This window comes from Chenopodium quinoa, unplaced genomic scaffold (genome assembly GCF_001683475.1).
Source record: "Chenopodium quinoa cultivar QQ74 unplaced genomic scaffold, ASM168347v1, whole genome shotgun sequence".
NCBI lineage: Eukaryota > Viridiplantae > Streptophyta > Magnoliopsida > Caryophyllales > Amaranthaceae > Chenopodium > Chenopodium quinoa.
Genome location: NW_018744072.1, coordinates 2,958,647 through 2,982,614, shown reverse-complemented (window position 1 = coordinate 2,982,614; position 23,968 = coordinate 2,958,647). Strand labels below are relative to the sequence as shown.

At 32.0% G+C, this 23,968-nt stretch overlaps 1 protein-coding gene across 1 annotated transcript; it reads left to right on the top strand.

Annotated features, from left to right (window-relative positions):
- Positions 1–7,581: 7,581 nt before the first annotated feature.
- On the top strand, positions 7,582–12,239 carry LOC110691324 (lysine histidine transporter 1-like). Its single transcript, XM_021868244.1, has 7 exons — positions 7,582–8,591; positions 9,589–9,972; positions 10,429–10,822; positions 10,913–11,018; positions 11,118–11,209; positions 11,304–11,372; positions 11,472–12,239. The coding sequence occupies exons 1-7, from the start codon at positions 8,440–8,442 to the stop codon at positions 11,568–11,570; spliced, it is 1,296 nt and encodes a 431-aa protein (XP_021723936.1). The 5' UTR covers positions 7,582–8,439; the 3' UTR covers positions 11,571–12,239.
- The last annotated feature ends 11,729 nt before the right edge of the window (positions 12,240–23,968 follow it).

The window sequence follows — 23,968 nt, the reverse complement described above, 5'->3', positions numbered from 1 at the left end:
AAATAAACACGACTTGTTCGAAAATGGCCCCCGTCCTTCGGGGGTGGCGTCCAAACACAATTGGGTGGATACATGAACCAACCCGGCGGAGGTACACCTTTCATTTATAATAAAGATAGAATGATTGATGAAATGAGTACTTTAGTTATTGCTAATGAATACCCTTTTAGTTACGGTGAAAATGCAAACGTTGAGCATTTTAATAAAGTTGCATTACAACCTGCATTTACTCGTGTCCCCCGAAATACCCTAAGACGTTATACACAAACTTCTTATTATAAGTATAGGAGTGGTTTGATTGAATTATTTCGTACTTTTGATGGTCGTGTTAGTTTTACAAGTGATACATGGACTTCTAGTTTTGGCGAACCTTTTCTTTGCATTACTGCTCATTGGGTGGATGATGATTGGTTTATTCAAAAACGTATACTATGTTTTCAAGCTATGGAAGAAAGGCATACCGGTTTTAACATCAAAGTTCGTATTTTGGATTGTTTAAAAGAATTTCACTTGAATAATAAAGTTTTTTCTTTGTCTCTTGATAATGCAACTGCAAACACAAAGTGTATTGACTATTTGAAAAATGACTCCGAGTTGAATTTGTTGTTGGGTGGTAGTCTCTTGCATGTTAGATGTTGTGCTCATATTTTGAATTTGTCTGTTCAAGAGGGTCTCGCTGAGTTGCAACCATTGCTAAACCCAATTAGAACAGTTATAAAATGGATTAGGATTACTCAGTCAGTTAGAAGAAAGTACATAGCTATGTGTAAAGAGAGAGGTCTTAAGAAAAGACAATGGTCTATTGATACCCCTACCCGTTGGAATTCTACTTTCAAGTTGTTGAGTGATGCTATAAAGTATCGTGATATTTTGACCCAACTTTACAATGAGACTCGTGTTGATCCTACTGAGTTAATAACCGAAAGTCATTGGACTAATGCTTCTTTTGTTCGTGATGTTTTAAATGCTTTTGATAGTGCAACTCATATTTTCTCTTAGATTTATGAGCCTAACGTTCATTTAGTCATAATTGAGTGTGTTAAAGTTGTTCACACCATCGAAGAGCATATGAAGATTGATGGACTTCGTCCCGTTCTTGATAGCATGAAACGTAAGTGGCATACTTATTTTAGTGAATTTCCAATCATTTATGGAATTGCTGCTATTCTTGACCCCGGTGTCAAAGCTGAAGGTTTGGAAAATCTTTTAGAATTTTATTATACAAGTTTAAGTATCGATTATGATGTTAGTGAATATATTAACAAATGCAAATCTGTTTTGGGAGACCTTTATGATCATTATGCATCTATTTATGGTTTTGATTTGGCAACACCAACTACTACTAGCACTTCCGATTCTAGATTTGGTTTTCTTGATAAAGTTATGAAAAAAAAACACAAAGCATCTAAATCATTCTCATCATCATCTTCTTCAACACTTGCTATTAATGATTATTTGTCATATCAACATGAGACCAACAACAACTTTCAAATTATAAAATGGTGGCAAGAACATAAAAAAAGTTTTCCTATATTGGCGAGAATTGCAAAAGATATACTTGCAGTTCCCGCTTCATCTGTTGCTTCCGAGTCTGCTTTTAGTGCAGGTAGAAGAGTGTTAGATGAAAAAAGATCTCGCTTAACTCCGGAAAGCATTCAAATTTGTGTTTGTAAGAAAGATTGGGATCAAGCTGAAAGAAGAACTCAAGGTTTAAAGGAAGACGAAGACGATGAAGATGATCCTGTGATGATATTGGAGTCGTCAACGGATGATGCAGCTTCCGGGGATGATGATGCAACAAACATGGGTGGCTAGAAAAGTCTAAATCAGGTACGCTAAGAACTACGTGGGCTTTGATTCTTTCGGGATACGTAGGCAACTTATTTTTCGAAAATTACAATTTAATTGCAAAATTAAATTTTAGTTTTCTAAAGATAGGTCCAAGCCCCCCCCCCAAATTTCAAAAGAAGTACAATATAAGAACTACGCTGGCTTTGATTCCTTATTTTATAATATAAGGATACGTAGGCATCTTAATTAAGAGCAAGCCATCAAATTGTTAATTTTGTAAAAATTAAAACACCACACAACCCACCCGACCCTAACCCACGAACCCACCCGACCCTAACCCACAAACCCACCCGACCCTAACCCACCTAACCCACAAACCCACCCGACCCTAACCCACAAACCCACCCGACCCTAACCCACCTAACCCACAAACCCACCCGACCCTAACCCACTAACCCACCCTTCGACCCACCCTAACTCACTAACCCACCTTGACCCGTCTAACCCACGAACCTAGCTCGACCCACCCATGACCCGTCTAACCCACAAACCCAGCTCGACCCACCCACGATCCGTCTAACCCACAAACCCAGCTCGACCCACCCACGACTTGTCTAACCCACGAACCTAACCCTGGTGTGTCCAACTTCTCCGACCCAACCCACGACCCGGCCCACCCTACCCTACGTGTGTCGTGCCGTGTGTCATGAAACCCCAACCCGCGACCCACCTAACCCTAACCCAGCTCGCACGACTCGCACGGTGGACACCTCTACTAGTATCTAATGGTTGACAAGATTTTAAGGTAGTACGAAGTAGTAAACTAGTATACATGACTACATGAGAACAAACTCTGAAACTAAAATGGGACTTATTTTTCCAGTTTTTTTTTCCAAGATAGTGTTTTTTTAACCAAATTAATAATTTATGGATTCATGATATAATATATTTGGATTTAAGCGTATATACTTTTTGATTCTTAAAATAGGTACAAGAATAATTTTTTAAACCTAGGGATAAAATAATAAAAAAAAAAATAAATAAATAAAAATTAAACTAACATACTTATTATGATGTTTAAGTTAAAAAACAGAAAAAATAAAATAAAATATAAAAATGAAAAATTATAATAACCAAACATCCACTTTCTTTGTTTCACATACTTATTGAAATTCGAACAAAATAGGATTATTAGTGAGCCAAGTCAACCAATTCACTTAATAAATTCCTAAAATCACCGAAATATCCCTTGCATTTATATTCAGTTTATCTGTATTCTTGTAAGTCATAGTGACGACATTTGACATGTCTTTTAGCGAGTAAACAACGATCTGTTATACCTCATGCTGACCATACTCTAAAATACTTTGTTCATTAACAGAGAGTCTTCTTCTTTTGATGACACTTGACTTTCGCAAAAAAAGAGTTTAAAAAACACATATGTTAAAAGTTTTGAAACAAAATTATGAACTACACATATGTTTAGTTATAATTTAAATGTTGGTGATATTTAATTTGAGCATTTAAAAATGGGAAAAAACTAAAAAAATATAATGCTCTTCGGTATAAATTTTTTTAATATCTTTCTTCGATTGTAGAAAACACTTTAAACCATTTTGTTAGAATTGTTTTAAAAAAAATTAGCAATTTTTGTAAAAAATTACCTTTAAAATCATCAATTTGGTGAGAAAGTACTCTCATTTAAAAAAAAAAATTATTTTAAAAACACCTTTAAAAAAAATTGTGAAAAAGCACCTGAAGTCTATTATTCAATTTAACAATCTATAATCTGGCCGTTTGACTCTTTAATTTGGCATCCTTTATTCCACTCTCTATCATTTTTTTTTTCTTCTCATTTTGCTTCCTCTAAGCTTTGACATGATGCTTTGTTTAAAGAAAAAAACTTTAATATAACGGATAGGAATAAAAATGTATTTTTTGATGGACACTTTCAACTCCCTTCACTTATATAAAATAGAGATAATTAGAGATAAACACAAATGGCCAATTTTGCCCATTACAAAGAGTGCAGTATTTGTATCGGGCAAAATGCTGCACGTTACGAATAATGCAATTTTTGTAACAGGCATCATTTTGCCCGTTACGAATGTCACTCTCTGTACTCATTATGCAGCTTTAATATAACGGACCATTGTTTTGCCTGTTACGAATAGGTTAATTGTAACTGACATATTATTGTCCGTTACAAACAGGGTGTTACAAATAGCAATTTTTTCACTAGTGGCCGCCGAAATTAAACGAAAACCCAAATAACAAAGTAAGAATTATGGGCATGGTTAACCTTGAAGGGTAGATAAGTTTTTCTCCCTGCATTAATTTCGACTTGTTCGACGTCATATAGTGAAAAGGTGTACTTCCACCATTAAAATTGAAGGTTGAAGGAGAAAAGAGAAAACAACAAAAGGTTGAAGGAGGAGAGAGAAAATCAGGAAATATCAAAAGGTTGACAAAGGAGAGAGAAAATAACAGTTAACCAAAGTTAAATGTAATTTACATATAAACCCCTTGATAAACAACTCTTGTTTATCAAGGTTATAAACTTGTATTTTATCGAATTTTAATTGGAAGAAAGTAAAATGGGCGGGAAATTTTTTAACCAGGAGATGACATGTGTCATTCCTGATTTCGCTTTTAGTATATAGTTATTATTGATGCTGAAGAACAACAAAAATGGCAGGAAAAAATCACACTAAGAATGATCAACATGTGTCGTTCTTGGCAAGTATTATGGAAGTTCCATATTAATTATCGATTATTGATAGATTAAAATTCTAATAATAAATTATTCAGGGAAATAACAAAAGTATCATTTGTTGATTTGATATATATGTAGCTTCCATCACATAATTAAAAAAAATATATGATCTTGTTGTAATAAATGTAGTTTACATAATATGTCTTTCCCAAAAATAAAAAAAATACTCCATATGTCACATAGTTATTAGGATCGGGATCCTACTTTGGATCGGAAAGGGGTGGTAGGATCGGATTGGTAAAATCGGATCGTAGGATCATAAGATTCTACAAAAACTCGTAAAAGGGGTGATAAAAGACAATAATAGTACTTATTATATGTGATTCGGGGTAAAATTGATGCTAAAACCAATAATTTTGAAATAATTAACCATGTTTAAGACAATACAACCCAAAAAAAAATTTAGAATACTAAATAATCTAAAAATTTAGTAGGATCACATAGGATCAAGTAGGATCGTACGATCCTACACGATCCTACCATACTTGGGCTGAAATTCCTCACCATTTAGTTGATTTGTAGGATCGGGTAGGATGGATGGGATTGTACGATCCAACCAATCCTATATGATCCTACCCGATCCTATTACGATCCCACCTTAATTGCGATTTTGCTGACGATCCGAATCGTTTGGTAAAAATTGATCCTACAATGCTATGTTTGGTAAAAATATAATTTTTTTTCAAAAAATAAAAACTTAAGGACTTACTAAGAGAGGACATTTTTAGTACTCCCTCTGTTTCTGAAAGTTCGACTCACTTTGCATTTTCACAGTCTTCAATGAGTATCTTTAACCATTACTAACTTTGGCTATGTATAAGTTAATTTTTTAAAAGTTGATATTTAAAAATTTTATCATAAGAGGAATCTAATAAGATCAAACTTGTTAATTTATTTTGATTGTATAAATCATAAAATGTGGTCAAAGTTATTTTATTTTGACCACATGAATAGTAAGTGAGTCGGACTTTTAGGAATGGAGGTAGCATGATTGATTAATTACACATAATTAGATAAATTTTTTTAAACAATAATTAGATAAATGTTTAGTTACAACATATCAATTATAATATATTTCTAGTAGTACAACATGTCACAAAATATGTCTAAAATAGTAAAATCTGAATACGAAATATTTTTATTTGTAGTTGTCATTATTGTATATTAAAAGATACGGAGTATATTAAATCTTTTATTTTAAGTAATTATTATATCAATGAAAATAGCTATTATTTTAGTATAAGATTTAAAAAAAATAAAATAAAAAAAAAAAAAAAAAACAACTACTACTACTACTAAGGACACACCAGGAAATGACACGTGTCATTGCTGGTGTGTCTTTTAGTATATAGTTATTATATAGTTATTGATAACACAAAATTTCATATGTGGTCGTCCATGCTGTGTGTTAGGGCTCAAGGGATACTCGATCGATCAGAAGTTACCCGGTCAATGTTTTGATGTGTGTCAGCCGGCCACACGGTGTGACCAACCATACAGAAAACGTGGTGTATTATTATTATTATTATTATTATTAATACTAATAATAATAATAATTTTGTTTGAATTAATTTCAATTTAGTTTAGCGCCACTCCATTTAATTTTAGTTCAGATTTCGAAGCATGTGGTCCATATGATGTATTAAGAGAGATAAAAGTGAGAATTTGCTTTAGTACACATATCGCTTTCTCATATAAAAATTCCAGCCTTAATGCTTTAATGACATTATCTTTATTTTTATTTATTTTTTAAAGCTAAACTACTCTATTTTTATCGCTTTGAAAATTATTTTATAAATTATGACTAAAAAACCAAATAAATGCCTCTAGAGACTACTATACAACCGGCTAATATATTGTATATTTTTTTTTCATATTTCTTTGATATGCATCCATAAATAGTTTTCTTTCGACTATTTCAACTATTAACTGTAAATAATGTAATGCAACAGATCTAGAAAGACTAATGCTATAATCTAGTGTATGGAATAAAACAAAAGTATAGAGATAAATAAAAAATATAGAAACGAAAGTAGGAATGTAAAAATAGAATGAGATTTTCCATATGGTACCATTGTACTTTGGGCTTTTCATTTTGATATCCAATTTATTTTAATTTCACATTGTACCATTGTAATTCAGACTAATTTTCTACCATAACCTCCCGTTAAATAAAACATTAATTCAGGGCACTTTGAGGTCATGTTTTTTCTAATTTCAACTTCAAAATTTGATCCTTAAAGGTCCATCCTAACGTGTTTGTAAAAAAAATAAAAGTCATAGTGACCTCCCAAAACTTTAACTGAACTTTTTTAGCGCGAAATAAATCGAAATATGTGAATTGAGACATTATTCTTCCACGTAAACTGAGGCATTTTTAAGCCTTGTTTTTTTTTGCTAATTTCGACTCAAATTTGAACATTGACGGCTTAAACATCTCTTTAAAGCCTTAATTGAGCAATTTTATGGCATCCAAATCGAGTAATACAAAATAAATTTGATGGAATGTTAGAAAATAAATTAAAAGTATAGTGGTATCATGTGGAAACAAAAAAAATGGATACCAAATGGAGAATCCTAAAGTACAAACCTGAAGTATGACGTTATGTTAAACATAGTGATCCTAATTTTAACCTATGACCTTTATTATCCACATTGACCAGTATTTAAAATTTTCATTAAAAAAAAATAATCTCTTATGACCTTCATAAAAACACAATCACTTTTATTTTAACATAATAACCTTTATTTTAACATAGTGATTTTTTTTTTAATTAATAAAATGACCATAGTATATCAGTACTATTAGTGGTCCACAATAAATTAATGTGAACCAGGTCTGTTTAAGAGTTTGTAATCATATGGAAAATGAGTTAAGAATTATGGGTAATGCTATATGTAGCCATAAATACACTCTTGAAAATTGTATAAAATTAAAAATTAATGACAAAAATACGCGTAAATCAGTGTAATTAATGTTTATATTTTTATAATTTTCTAAATTTATACAATTTTCTAGTGTGTATCTAATGCTTATAGTTGGAGTAAGACCAATTTCTTTCTTATTATTATTTTTTTAGATTGACAAAACTATAGATATAATCAGAGTTTCACAAACTTGTAAAATAATCAAGTGTGCAATAAATATGGTAAAATTACCATCTTTCAAGAAGTAAAGATCAAAATTCGGTAAATATTAGTAACTATATTTTCCTTATATTATAAAGCTTATCCCACTGTCTATATACATAAAAAAAAAAAAAAAAAAAACTTATTATCATCATATTTGATTTAAAGTAAAAAAATAAAAGTTACCCAAAATGGCTAAAAGTTACATTTCAATATACAATAATTTGGTAAATCGGATATAAACAAAAGTTTTTCAGAGTTTTTAGATAAGAATACATAGTTTGGTTTTTAAATCAACAACTAACGCCATAAACGCACGCCCATCAAAATATAATTATTAGAAGAAAAAAAAAATGAGTACTCCACTTTCAAGAAAAATAACTAACCTTCTTCTTAAAAAAAATTAAAAAAGAAATTAAGTAACCAATTTTTTATTTTTATTTTCAAAATAGTACTTTTCTGAGGCCTAGTCAACCAAATATCCTATTCTTCTGTACCAATGGCTTATTAAAATCCCAATAAAATAGTATGATTATGTGCCAAGTCAACCAATTCACTTAATAAATTCCTAAAATCATTGAGATATCCCTTGTATTTATATACTGTTTTAGCTGCATTCTTATAAGTTCACACTCCCATCACCTAAAAATCATTCAACTCATAAAACACTAAATCAAAAAATCATATTAGTAGAATAGTAGAGAGAATTAAAAAACCTAGAAAGCAGACAAGAAATAGTAAAAATGGAAAGCACTAAGAGTGATGACATTAGCAATTGGCTTCCAATTACGGCGAACCGTAAAGGGAATTGGTGGTTCGCTGCCATTCATAATGTTACTGGTATGGTTGGTGCTGGTATTCTCGGTTTACCCTATGGTTTGTCTCAACTCGGATGGTATGTTTTATGTACAATTATTATATTATTTCTTTGCAAAACTAGATCTCTGAAAAAAAAAAAGAATTTTAACAGGTTGTTACATACAGTTTAATTCACATATACTTCGTTAATGAAATGATACACGAATGATATTGAATTTAGGTGAACAATTGTAGATTAATGGCATGAATATGATAAACTAATAGAGAAATACTTTTTGTCCTTATAATAATTACTTTTTTTGGTCGAATTAGGTGTTACTCGTAAGACCTAAATAGGTAAAATAGGCAGTGTTTTTCTGATTAATTAATTTAGTTAATCAACGAACCACAAGTTGAGAGTATGTATGTGTATGATCAAGAGTTGAAGACCAGTTTTGGGGAAATGATTTTAGCACACCAAAAAATGATTTAGGTAAAACCATTGTGAGAGCACAGTTTTTTATACCCCTCTCACATGAAGGTGTATCAATATCAATATTATGTGTGCCAAAATCAGTTTCCCCAGATTTGTTACTATGCATTTATTTTGTTCTAAATTGTTAGTTCATCCTACAACTCGCCAGGCGATTTGATCTGAAATTGTGGATCATCTGGTTTTTCCCGGGGCCGATCTGTAAGTTTAAAAGTATGTATACGTGTGTATATTTGGTTGCATTATCATTAATCAAGTACATTTATCAAGTAGATTTAGTTTCACTATGTTCATTATGAGTATTCTATGCAAATTGAATATGTATTCAAGTTAAAATATAATAAAAATTCATTTTCCCCTTTTGATTCAAATTACAGTAGCTTGATGCACGTCATAAACATGTAAATATGTAAATGCGAGGGAAAATAGTGTATGGTTTGATGTTGCATGCTAATAAATTGATAAATAAATAAATTGACTAATATATGACATGATTAATAATGGGATGATAGTATAATTTTATATACTTTGGTATAAATGTATAAAATTTTATACTTATATATTGAAATGACACATATAACATTGGATTAATGTATTTCAGGGGTCCAGGTGTGACGTTATTATTTCTGTCATGGGCTATAACGCTATACACACTATGGCAAATGATTGAAATGCATGAGATTGTGCCGGGAAAGAGGTTTGATAGGTATCACGAATTGGGGCAATATGCATTTGGAGAGAAACTCGGATTATATCTTATTGTTCCACAACAGCTTATGGTTCAAGTTGGATGTGATATAGTCTTTATGCTCACGGGAGGGAGTTCACTCATGAAATTCTATAATATTGTTTATCCGAGTGGACCACCGGTCAAGCTTCCTTACTTTATCATGATGTATGCGTCCGTTCAATTTTTCTTGTCTAATTTACCAGACTTCAACTCCATTGCCGGTGTCTCTCTCGCTGCGGCTGTTATGTCTTTGACGTATGTTTTTACATCCTTTAATATCGTTACGATTTCTTTATTACTTATTATATATATATTTTGTTGGTGTGAGTTTGTATGATACAGAGATTACTTTATAAGTTCAAATTAATTTTTTTGGAATTATGTTTGAAATTAGGGGAGTTGTGACTTTAAATACACCAAGTCCATATTAAAATTAACTTTTTGTGGAATTATGTTTGAAATCAACACAACACTTTTTAGATTTGCGATGCTGTTAAACTGTCCAAATAGTATATAAGAATTAGAGAGATTTCATTTGCAATGTTTGCAATAGACTGATTAATGATAGAATGATACATGAACATATTTTTCTTCTATTAAATAGTTTTTGAATTAATTAGAATAAATTGGATAGTAATTTGAAATTCATTGAAATCTATTAAAAATTCTACCTATGTAACTAATTTTTTTTGTTTCGTTTTGTAAATTCAGATATTCTGCAATCGCTTGGATAGCTTCATTGATAAAAGGAGTACAACCAGACATAAGTTATGGGAATAGGTATAACACTGATGCGGGACAAATATTTGGTTTTTTAAGTGGATTGGGGACTGTTGCATTTGCCTTTTCTGGGCATAATATAGTGCTAGAGATTCAAGCAACAATGCCTTCCACTACAGAAAAACCATCTAAAATAGACATGTGGAAAGGGTCTCTTATCGCTTATATAGTTGTGGCATTATGTGATTTTCCAGTGGCTATTTTTGGTTATCTAGTGTTTGGAAGGCATGTTAATGATAATGTTATGATCTCCCTTGAGAAGCCTGGTTGGCTTATTGCCGCTGCCAATATATTTGTTGTCATACATGTCATTGGGAGCTATCAAGTAAGTTTTATTTTTTTGCAATTATTCATATAGATCGCAAGTTTTATATGGATTATAAGAAGTATTAAATTTTCCACTATATTATACTAGGTTTTCGCAATGCCAGTTTTTGACATGCTCGAATCATTTTTGGTGTTGAAAATGAAATGCAAACCTAGTAGTGCGCTTCGCCTTATGACTCGTACTACATATGTCGGTAAGTTTATTTTATAAAATAATGAGTTATTTTATATAATTTTTGTTTACGTTTAATTATTATAATATATCTAATAGGTCTAATGCTCTATACATGCAGGAATTACCATGTTCATCGCTATAGCATTTCCATTCTTTGGCTCCCTTTTAGGAGTTTTGGGAGGAGTTGCTTTTGCACCAACCTCATTTTATGTGAGTACCAAATATTTACTCCGCATTTTCATTTTATATTAATAATAAAAGAATAAAGGTGTCTAGTGTTAATAAAATTTTATTTAATTTGCAGATTCCTTGTATAATATGGCTAATAATATGCAAACCAAAAAGATACAGTTTATCCTGGTTTCTCAATTGGGTAAGTATTTAACTTTACAATTTATTTAACATACTGTATTTTTTATTTTTTTAACAATTTTAAATTCACTAACGAAATTATGATTTTTTTATATTGCAGACTTTCATCATATTTGGCGTAATGTTGACTATTTTAGCTCCTATAGGAGCTATAAGGGACATAATTGTTCAATGCCATACGTATAAATTCTTCGCTTGATCACTACTTATTATTAGGGGTGATGGGACGATCATAGGTTTTTTAATTAGGTTTTCAATTAATTTAAAAGTAGATCTTGTTGAGACTCTAGTGTAATAGACAGACATTATGTATCCTCAATTAAACTATGAAGAACGATGGACTATTAGGATTTTCTAGCATAATTAGAGCACCCAAATTATTCTATTGTGGAGGATGATTCCTCATATCCATATTTGTCATATTGGTGAATCGCTTCCACCTAATGCCAAATACTAAGGGGCCGTTTGATTTACACAGGGTAAACGGAATGGAATAAACAAAGGGAATGGAAAAGAAAGGAATGAAATCACCTTAAATTTTCTATATTGTTTGTTTTAAAAACAAAGGGAAACACTGCCACCTATCCAACCACCACCACATAACTACCTAATTGCTTCACTTCCCACCATTTCCAGCTACCCCACCACTCGCCACCCTTTGCCGCACTTCCCCCGTCCCTCGCCGCCGCTCCCCGTGTAAACCCCGCAAAACCCTAGAAACAATTCCCTCTCCCCGTAAAACTATCGGTCGGCTCTCTCACCACCCTCGAAACCCCGTGCAAACCCCACCACTTCTTAATCTTCCTCCTCTCCCACCACCACCATCGTCTTCCACTTCAAGAAATAGGCTGATTTTCGACGGACTGTTTTCGACGGACACATAATTCCGTCGGAAAAACACAGAAATTCCGACGGATTTTCATTTCGTTGGATATTCCGTCGGAAAATTCCGACGGAATAAAAATCCTTCGGAATATAAGGTTTTCCGACGGAATAAATTTTAATTTCCTAAGGAATTAAAATCCGTAGGAAGTTTCCGACGGAATTAAATCCGTAGGAATATTCCGTCGGAAAACCTTATATTCCGACGGAATTAAAATCCGTCGAAAGATTCCGAAGGAATATTCCGTCGGAATTTAAGAATATAAAAAAACCAAACCCTTAGCTCTCCTTCTCATTTCTCTTTCTCTCTCCTTCTCTTCCTCCTGTTTCTCGGTTCTTTTCTCTCTCCTCTCCTCTCCTCCGCCTCTTTTCTCTTTCTCTCTCCTCTGCTCTTTCCTCTTCTCTTCCTCTCTGACCTCCTCGTTCCTCTTCTCCTTCCTTCTCCTTCTTCGTCCTCTTTCCTCTTCTCCTTCCTTCTCCTTCTTCGTCCTTTCCTCTTCTCCTCCCTTCGTCCCCTTTCCTCTTCTCCTTCCTTCGTCCCCTTTCCTCTTCTCCTTCCTTCGTCCCCTTTCCTCTTCTCCTTCTTTGTCCTCTTCAACCACCACACTAACACCAACCACCAACGACACCAGCAGCACCGACAACCAACAACCACCGCCGCAACAACACCACCGCGCAAGCATCTCAAGGTTTCCACAACACCACCACCGCGAAACAACGGCCACCGTCGCAACAACACCAAGGTTTTTTTTGTAGATCTAGTTTTAGTTAAGGTTAAATTGTAGATCTTATTTGTTTTTGAACATTTATGATTATAGTTAATTATTTTTGTAATTGTAATTGTAGTTTATAAATTTATTAGATACTTGTAATGACAATAGTGAATTTTGTTCTTTGTAGTTTATAAACTTATAACAGATTTGAGGGCAATGTGTGAATTAAGCTTGGGGGGAATGCATTATATTCGGTTTCTTGCGGTCTCTTGGTATGTCTCTGGTGTGGTATGGTATTATATTGAGTCTAATAATGAAATTTGGACAGTGCTTTGCATATGAACAGTACATTCACTCTACAATGCTTAACTTTGGCCGATAGACTTGTATATATATATATATAAAAAAAAAAAAAAAAACCATATAAGTACGTGTGATGTTTTATGTATCGTGATTGAGTAACTCGAGTTAGTAAATCCGTAGGGGTATCTTAAAACCTAGTGCCTTGAGCCAAATGGACCGGGAGTCACTGGTTGAAAGCTCGCTACATGGGTTACTTGACAGGTACTTGACATTAAGAGTCGTGAAACATAAAATAAATAAATAAATAAATAAAAAGCATGAAGTTTGAAGGGCCTGTGATATGAGTTCTTATATGGCGGTTGTGGTTTTGTATATTTTGCTCTGCTAATCTTAATCATTCTTACCACATTCCGAAACGCTCTCTAAAACCTCACTTTACCTAGGCCCTGTTTTATCCTTGATTCATGTCCTAAGGATCTTTGATTTACCTCATTACATTGTTGACGGAAGGTAGGCGGTGATTGTTTTAAGAGTTGGTAATTGATTTTGTAATGATAAAAATGATTTTCCTCTTGCATATATACTTGACTTAAAGCTGTCATTGAGCAAAAGTAGAGCAATTCTAACGTGTCAGGTTGCATATTGTTAAATCAATAATTTAACCGCTTTGCGATTTCATGTCTTTGCTTGAGGACAAGCAAAATATTAAGCTTGGGGGAGTTTGATAGGGTCGTAAAATATAATATCTATATATATTAAACTCTTGATGTTATATTGATTTTTTATAATTTAAGTGTATATTATGCAATTTTCCTTTCAAGACATGAGTTACTACTATTTATTTAATTGTCTACAGGAAGGAGAATTTCGGCACCAAATGGATTACTTTATATTTCCGGGCTAAGTCACACGTATTAATCTTATTTTTATAAAGTGGTCATTTGGTTTTATGGGATTGTATTTACAAAAGAAAACCCTTGAAAATAGCAGCAGCCTTCACACATATGCATCCAACCATACCTCCTTTACTGGCAACCGAAAATCAAGAACCCTCAAATCTCTTCAGAGCGAGATTCGCGGGATGATAAACTCTTCAAATAAGAAGATGATAAATATGAAATTGAGAAGTTGTTGGAATTATAGAAGGTGGAGACGTGAGATTCGGGTCAAATATTTTGAGGCCAATTTGGGGAAATTATACTTCCATCCCGTATATATTTTTGGGAGGGAGATATATTTCCAGCCTTAGTTTTTGGGAGTGAAGCCGAATTGCATGCGAGAGGAGGCGATCTTCTGGGAAGCGAATTGAGGAAAAAAATCAGAAACAAACTCAGAGCAGAGTAGTAGCGGTGAAGAGAAATAGCATCAGTCGAGAGGACTTAGCTGTGTTCTGGAATTTGTCATTTGCTACGGGATTTTTCTGGGCTAGGTTTCAGGAATAAAAATTAAAGAAATTCCTTGGAGCACTGCAACTCGTGTCATAGTCTTCGGTAATCATCAAATTGGTTTTGATACTACATCAGTTTAATATCTCCTTTTACTCTTTGTATTGGATTTCATTTTGGTAATAATAGTCAGAGTTTGATTTTTTATAAAGATATAGGATTGAATTTTATTATTAAGCTAATCATTGGTAGTTTATGGCATTTGTTGAATGTTGGTACTTTGTGCTTCGTTTAGCTACTGCTAGCATTATCAATTTCGATGTTTAATTATTTCTATCATATTATGAAGTTTCTTTTTGTACTTGTTATTGTAATTTCAACTCTTAATATGTTAGGCTAATTCTTCTTAGGGTAGGGATATATATATGCATTGGATTATTTTGTTGTGAGAATAGAGATGTTATAATTCTTGGGTATTATGTTTATTTCTTGATTGGTTTGATAATATGTTTTATTAGTATGAATTACCAGATTATATTTTAGACCGGCCATCTTTAGTATAATTTGCTAGTTTAAATGCTAGAATATTAATCTATGATACGTAATTGTCTGGGTTAATACTCCTTAGTAGCACTTAGGTGTTTAATAGATGACTGAAACTTGTCCGATGCCTATGATTATCAGCTCTTTAAGTTGCATGAATCCGAGCTTGTGAGATTTGTGGCTTAAGTTAGCTACTTCCTAGTTATTAATGCTGCTAATTAATCGAGTCTAGAGGATTTTGTGAGATTTTTTTTTTTGTTTGAAATTCAGATCAAATATGCATGGTTTAGATCTTGTTTTTGTGGGAATTTTTATTTCAGATTTTATTTTGTTTTGGATTTTACGTTTTTTTTTCTTTTCGATTTGGTATTTTTGTTTTGTGGGTACTTTTTTTCGTTTTTCTGGGTGGGTGGGTTAGGGGGTTGGTTAGGTGGGGTGGTGGTGGCTCGACAGGGTGGGGTAGGGTGGGGGTGTGGTCAGGGGTGGGTGGGGTGTGGGAGGTTTGGATAAGGTGGGTGGGGTGGTGGAGGTTTGGACAGGGTGGGTGGGGTGGGGCTGGTTTTTTTTATTTTTTTTTTTATTGATTTTTCCGACGGAATCTTCCGTCGGAATATACCACTTCCGACGGATTTTTTCGTCGCAATATACCTCCTCCGACGGAATTTTAATTAAAGTCAAAAACAGCGCCAACAGAATTATATCCGTCGGAAACTAGTCTTCCAACGGAAATTCCGCCGGAAAAAGTCGAATTCCTACAAATGGTTTCGCGACAGACTGATTCCGACAGAATTTCGTCGAAAGACCATTTTCCGACAGAATTTCCGATGTTTCTGACGGATTTTTTCCGTCGGAATCAAGCTTTTTTCTTGTAGTGTTTCGTAGACCCTCATCAACCCTAAAATACACTCCCTATTTCAAATCTCCACCCAAACCTGTTTCGGTGGTGGGAGAGGGTGAGGCGAGGGGTTTCGGTGGGGTGGCTAGCTGTTTCGGTGGTGGGGAGTGTGGTGGTGTGTTGGCTAGTTGTTTTGGTTGTGGGGAGGTTTTCGCTGGGGTGCCTGGTTGTTTCGTGGGTGGGGGAGGGACAGCGAGGGTGAGAGGAGGGGTTTCGGTGGGGTGGCTAGCTGTTTCGGTGGTGGGGAGGGTGGTGGTATGGTGGTGTGGTGGTAGCTAGGGAATGGAATGGAAATACCTTGGGGGGGTGGAGAATCAGCTTGGAATGATTTTGGGGAATGGATCGGAGAGGGTAAAGGGAATAGGAAAAAAGACCTAACAAACAACAACAAAGGGAATGATTATTCCTGTTATTCCCATTCCCTTTGATGAATACCCCCAACCAAACGACCCCTAAATATATATCTAGTTGAAAATGTTTCTAGATATATCTATTTGAAAATTTTCACGACCTCAGTTCTGCCGTACCTAACCATTAAATCTAACGGTTAAATAAATTTTTCAATTTTTGTGCCAAAAACATTATCTCTAGAGATTTGGTGGTCATTTTGACCCTTTGGTTCCAATTTGAGATCAGAATTGGCAAAAAAAAATAAAAAATGTATCGTTTTGCGTGTGTCACGCAAACTAGGTTATTTTAGTAAGCAAAACAAGGCATTTGCAATATTTTTTTTTCAATTTTGACCTCATATCTAATCCAAAATGGCTTCGGTCCTTTTGATCCATAATGGTTTTGACTTGATTATTTTACAAATTTTAAAAAAAAATGTTATTGTATAATACATTGTTGGATTTGTCATCATGTATACTTTCATAATATCAAATTCCTATAATTTAATAACATATAATTAGATTAAATAATGGTTAAAGTCATTTTTTGACTCGTGTTAAAAAAAAAGTCATTTCTTGACTTGTGTGTTTGGTCAAATAAACACAGAGAGTAATATTTTATGCTCCGATCCTTCTTTTGAACAACAATTTATGTGACCATAAAAAGGTAAATACTAGTTTTTTTTTTTCATTTTTCAAAGCCAACTAAATTGATGCACAAACTATAACATATACTAGTAAATAAATTAGCGGTACAATTTTCGTAAAATTTATTTTAATAAAATAGTATTAGTTAATTTATTAACTATTACTAAAACAAAACGTTGTTGATGTCATCACTGTCTACATATCAATCACATAATAAACTTTTTCCCACCTAAATACAAGGATAATGTCATCTTTTTTTTTGGGTAGATCTACCATATTTAACAATTTTGAAATTTAAATATTAGAAGCTTTTACATTACTACTACAACCTATCAATTTATCTTTAAAAATTAATATAATTGTAAATAGCACACTAATAAATGGACTCCTATATTGATATATGTATTAGGCGACGTTGAAAAGGTATTACATCATAATTTTGATGAAAATCTAAAAATATAAAATTAAAAATATTATTGTACAAAGTGCATAATTCTTATTTATATAGATCATTTATTTTTAAAATGTACAAATTATAAAAATAGATTTATATAAACCGTGCATCGCACGGGTTTAACCTAGTTATAACAAATACAAATATTAATTCCCTCCGTTTTATTTAGTTGACTTTCTTTTCTTTTAGGGTCTTCCGTATTTAGTTGACACACTTTTATTATCTAGTCTAACCAATTTATATTATTTCTCTCACTTGTTGTTATAGGTCCCAATTTATATCCCTTCTTGTATGAAAACAAAAAAATCAACTTCCCACTCCCACCAACAAAAGTAATGATCCCCACAACCCACTAACGTCGCTTAAAATTTATTTCACTACTCTCTTTCATATAATAAAATGCAAAAGTTAATTATATTTAATATGCCTACAATTTCGTGTCTATCAATTCGTATCAACTAAATAGGGAGAGAGACTATAAATACATAATTTAGGTTGATTTTATGGGTCATTTTGTAAGACGAAATTAAGTAGCAACCGAGTCGAGAATAATTCAACTAACCACAATTGTTTCCTATTGTCAAGGAAAGTCAAAGGCAGTTCCTAAATTCAAGGAGCTCTAATGACCCCCCATAAAACCTCTTACTTTCTTCTCCCTATTTTTAATAATATTTTCATTGTTATTTAATAATATAATACTAACTAATGACCCCCCATAAAACCTCTTACTTTCTTCTTCTTCTTCTTCTTTTTTTTTAGACAACCTCTTACTTTCTTCTTCTTCTTCTTTTTTTTTTAGACAACCTCTTACTTTCTTCTCTTTCCTCAAATTATACCCCATTATTTTAATAAATTCAACTAAGCTTTCTAAAACTTTGTAAAAATCTATACGTTTCATTTATTTAAATACAGAGGGAATAAATACACACACACATACACACACACACACACATATATATATATATATATATGAAAAAAATTGTAGTCTAAGGCCTAATTTAATTCAACTTATTTTTACTTATTTTAGAAAAAATAAGTTCATATCGAATCAGATCAGAAAAAATAAGTTCAGATTAGATCAGATCAGAAAAAATAAGTTCAGATCATATCATCGTTTTATGTGCAGTTTTTTTTTATTGCTAATTATCTTTAATTTCGTAATGAAAAAAAATTATGAAAATTACATATTAATAAAATACACATTATTATGAATCTAACAAGGAATTGATACATTTTTTCCTTATAGATTAGGCAAATTTTTATATGTGGCCAGCCACATTTTTTATTTTTTTTTGTTTTCCCACTTCTCACTATATTCCCCTTTCTCTTGATTTTCTCTCTCCTACCTTCCAACAATGGCAACAAACATCTCCACTCTTCTTCTTCATCTTCCCCAATCATCATCATCATTCTCTCACTCCTCACTTTCTTCTTCATCGTCTTTTTCTTTTCCTCTGCAACTCCTTCTCTTTCCTCCAAATCCTCCTTCTCAATTCCAAACCCTAATCCTAATTTCGAGTTTGGAGACCAAATCGTCGCTTTTCTTTGTCATTTTTGTTGGTTTTCTAGGTTGGTTTGGTGGGGTTAGGGTTATTCGTCGTCGTTGTCTTCTTCGGCGCCATTGGAGTAGCTTTGAAGGAGATCCATTGAAGAAGAAGAAGATGAGTAGCATTTCTTTGTCATTTTGTTGGGTTTGTGGGTTGTTTTGGTGGGATTGGCGCTAGAGTTGGAGTTGGGATTACTTGAAATTATTGGTTACTTATAATATGGGTTACTTGTTTTTGTCTTTTGTTTTGGGTATGTTATGAAATGGGTTACTTGAAATTAGGGGTTACTTGGAATTATGGATTACTTGAAATTAAGGGATACTTATAATATGAATTACTTGAAATTAGGGGTTACTACTTGAAATTATGGGTTATTTGAAATTAGGGGTTACTTTTTTTTTTTAAAAAAAAAAAGGAAATTAGGGATTACTTGAAATTAGCGGTTACTTATTATAATATATTAATATGGAGTACTTGAAATTAGGGGTTACTTGAAATTAGGGGTTACTTGAAATTGCGCGTGAGTGTTAGACTCCGTTATGCGCATCAGACTCCTTTTACGGTGTGGCCTGCTGCACCAAAAAGGCTTTGTATAGGTTATCGCACATTTAAGGTCAAAGGTTGTTCAAATCAGACAGACTAGGTCAGACCAGACCAAATCAAATTAGTTCAAATAAAATTAGATAAGATCAAATAAGTTCAAATAAGCAAAAATAAGGTGAGCTAAGGCCACATTAAGTTCACCTTATTTTTACTTATTTCAGAAAAAATAAGTTCAGATCACATCAGATAAAAAAAATAAGTACAGATTAGATCAGATCAGAATAAATAAGTTCAGATCAGATCAGATCAGAAAAGTTCAGATCAAATACAAATTATTATTATTATTATTATTATTATTATTATTATTATTATTATTATTATTAAATAGCACAAACGATAAACGATAATAATTAAAATTTCATTATAAGCTCCAAATCATAAACGTTTACAAATATAATTTTCATTACAAAAAGTTCTAAATTTTCTTCGCTATATTAAGTTGTACTTCGTTCATTATAGCTTTACGATTCTCGTTAAACAAATCATAATCTGCTCTTGGTTCGATTTCTATACCACTATCAATGGATATATCCAACTCATGTAATCAAATAAAATTGTGAAGTGTGAATGTAGCAACCATAATTGTCAATTGATGTTTAGTGTCCATATTTGGCATCATTGTCAATATTTTCCATCGAGATTTTAAGTCCAAAACATCTCTCAATCGTTGTTCGAAGTGAAGAGTGAAGATAATTAAAAAGTTCAAGTATGCCTTGAGGTGGTGGACCATTTCGAAATTCGGGCATATGGGATCTAATATCTTTATCTTTTATTAGACTCAAATTGTAATACCCCGTATTTTTGAAAGGTATTTTCTAAATTAAAGAGTATTTTAGTCTCGTATTTTGACGTATATTTCTAAATTAATTAATTTTCTAAAGGGTATTTTAGTTTTGGAGGCAAAATGATATTTAAATTTTGGCGCCTAAATCATTTGTCTTATTAAAACTAATTAAAATGGATAATCCAATAAATGAAACTATTTTATACCTATGTTATAAAAAGTATTTTTGATTTCTCAAAAAGTAAATAGATAAACCGAAATTATATTAATTCGGTTAAAATAAATTAATTAAATTAATTAATTGTATTTTTTGGATTTTATATAATAAAAATCTGAATTGTTTTAATATCTTCCCAAATTAATTATTTTCATGAAATATATATTTATAAATTAATTAATTAAATTAGTTTCCTAAACTAATTATATGGTATTTTTGGATTTTAATAAATAAAAATCAGATTTAATTAAATATTTTCGTAAAATATATATAATTACAAAATATTTGAAATTTACATAGAAAATCCGAAAATATTGGATAATATTTTCGGCCACCATAATTTATTTAATAAATTAGACTAATTTCCTAAACTAATAAAAATAAAATTCTTCATTATATTTTTTCGGTTTTTTTTTAAATAAAAATATGATTTTATCTTTCAATTATTAATTTTAACAAAATAAATTTTATTGGATTATTAATTTTAGGCATAAAAATTATTTTACAAAATCTATAAAATTGACATAGAGGGACCGAAATTATTGAGCAATATTTAGCTCAATATTTTCGGCCACTCATGTTTTTTCTAAATGATTTTAATTTATTTTATTAAAAATAAAAATCCCTTAATATTCCTTATTTCTACTCTTAAATCTAGAATTTATTTGATCTTATTCTATACTTGCACTCCAAGCTCAAAACTTGCTAAACAAAAATTTCATGACTAAATAAAATCTAATATTCTTCCATACATTTAATTATTTTCTAAACTTTAAAACCCTAATTTCCATCCTTTGAAATTTACCATAATTCATACAACCCTAAATTGCTATAAACTCATCACCTAAACACCTATAAATACCCCTTGCAAACACCCAAGACTCACACCAAAAACCTCAAGAAATCTTCCTCTCTCTTTCTTTCTCTCTCACGGTTTTCCTCTCCTCTTCTCCTCCCTCTAACTTTCGGCCATCACCATCACCGGCGGCCCTCACCGGCGACCACCAGCCACCACTGCCGGCAACCACCACCTCTCACGACCGGTCACCTTGCTTCCTCCCTTGCCTTGGTTTCCATCTTCGTCCTTCAATTCCTCCTTTCTCCTAAACTTGTTTTACATTTCTAAAAATTTACAATTGAATTTCATATATATTATTATTGAATAAACTAATTTATAAAAACAGAAAATTATTTTATTAAAATGTAATAATAAATCATAATTAATTCATGCACATATAGGATAGGTTGGTTAAGTAGTTGTGCTTATTTGATAGCCTTATATTAATTAAGGTTATAATTACGTGTAGGGTGTTTGTGATTAAGTGAAGTGAAGTAATTGTGTGAATCGCTCGTGTTACGATCAAGGTACGTTATGTGGTTTGATACCTTTGAAAGTTGACTATGAAATTATATTTTAATATGTTCCGTATGAAATTATATTATATTGTTCCGTATGAAATTATATTTTATGTTCCGTATGAAATTATGTTATTACGTTCCGTATGAAATTATGTTTCATGAAAATTATGTTGTATGATGGATTGAAATTAATAATTTTGATTAAAACAAAAGAGACTTTGAATCGTGATTGAAATTATTATTAAAAAAAGGATTGGATTAAAAACGATTTACAAGTTTATTGTTATTCAAGTATAATGGATTTTAAAAGGTGCTTTTAAGCAAATCAATCGATATGTTATGAATCCCACTTAGGGAATGGATTAGAGAAGGCTATGGACTTTGTATGACTTAGTCTTTCCTCAAGATTGGCCTTTGTTCATAAAGTAAATCACTTGGGAGGTATGCACACTTAGTGAGGAATTGGTTTTGAAATGTAATCGATTGAGTTTTTATACTTGTCTTGAAAGAATTGAATTGGAAAAACTCTTATATGAGTATGATGTTGGGAAGATTGTTTTGGAACTTTTGGAATTAAACTTAAATGATTAGTTGATGTTTTACTTATCTTACACATAATCTACTTAGCATAATTTGCTAATATGTGCTTTTGTTTTGGCTTTGCCTGTTTACCATTTACGGTAAGCAGGTGAACTTTTCAGGTGGAAGTTGATTGATGCATATGGGAGTCCACGGGAATTTCACCTAGCTTAGGGAAAAGTTTGACTTTGTTTTTGTGTCATGAATAGTGAACAGTTTTATCTTGAAGTATTATTAATAAAGAATAAAGAATTTCCGCTGCAAAAGTATTTTGAAGTATAAGCCTTGCGTTTTCACGCGGCGGTAATACGCCCAAGTCTATTTCTACGGTATTTATACGTATTTTTCTACATAATCCATAGAGGGAGATTTGGGGGTGTTACACAAATATCCAACGGTATTCAGATATCCAGAATCTACTAGATAAATTTTCCCTGTTACAAAATAAAGTTATATGGCATATTAGTATAGTGTCATGTATGGAGTAAAAACATACACTATTCTAAATTATACCTGGAGGTGGATGGGGAAATCGAAATTCTGGTACGGTTAAGCAATGGTTCCATACAATAATATCATGAGCACTATCTTCAAATCCAACGTTGATAAACATGAAAAAGTCTATCAAAGAAACAAGCAGCCAAAACATTCCATGTTTTTTTTTCCAGAACGCCCTCGATATGCCACATCATCATCATCGCTTACAACTGCATTTACATGAGTCTCATCCAATGCTCCAACACAATCCTAATAGTTCATTAACATTTAAAGATACATTTTATAAGTGATTATATATTGCACATGCATAAAATAATATAATGACAATGAAAGATAATAATAATGTTTCTTAATACCTTGAAATATGGCCAATATTTTGTGTTGTCACTTATTTTTTTTTGGCACCTCACTGAAACTTTGGTATGGTCTTCTGATCTCGGTAGACAAATGAACTATTGCTTGCACTACTTGTTTAAAGTACAACCCAATTGTTGCAATGGAGGGAAAACATAATACTTTGCTTTTTCCTAAAAACACCCTCTTCAGAGCAAAACAATAATACTTGATCAAGTGGTTTTAACAAAAAAATTTGAATATCTTCTTACAAAATATTACTTTTTTTCCTACAAAAAAAAAAAGAAAAAGAAAAGAAAAAAGCAATAATAAACGAGCCTAACGTTTCCTATACAAAAAAATGAATATCTTCGTACAACATATTATGTATATTTTCATTTTTTTTTAGTTTCATATTTTTGATAACAAGCCTAACGTTTCCCATAAATAAATTTTTTTAAATTT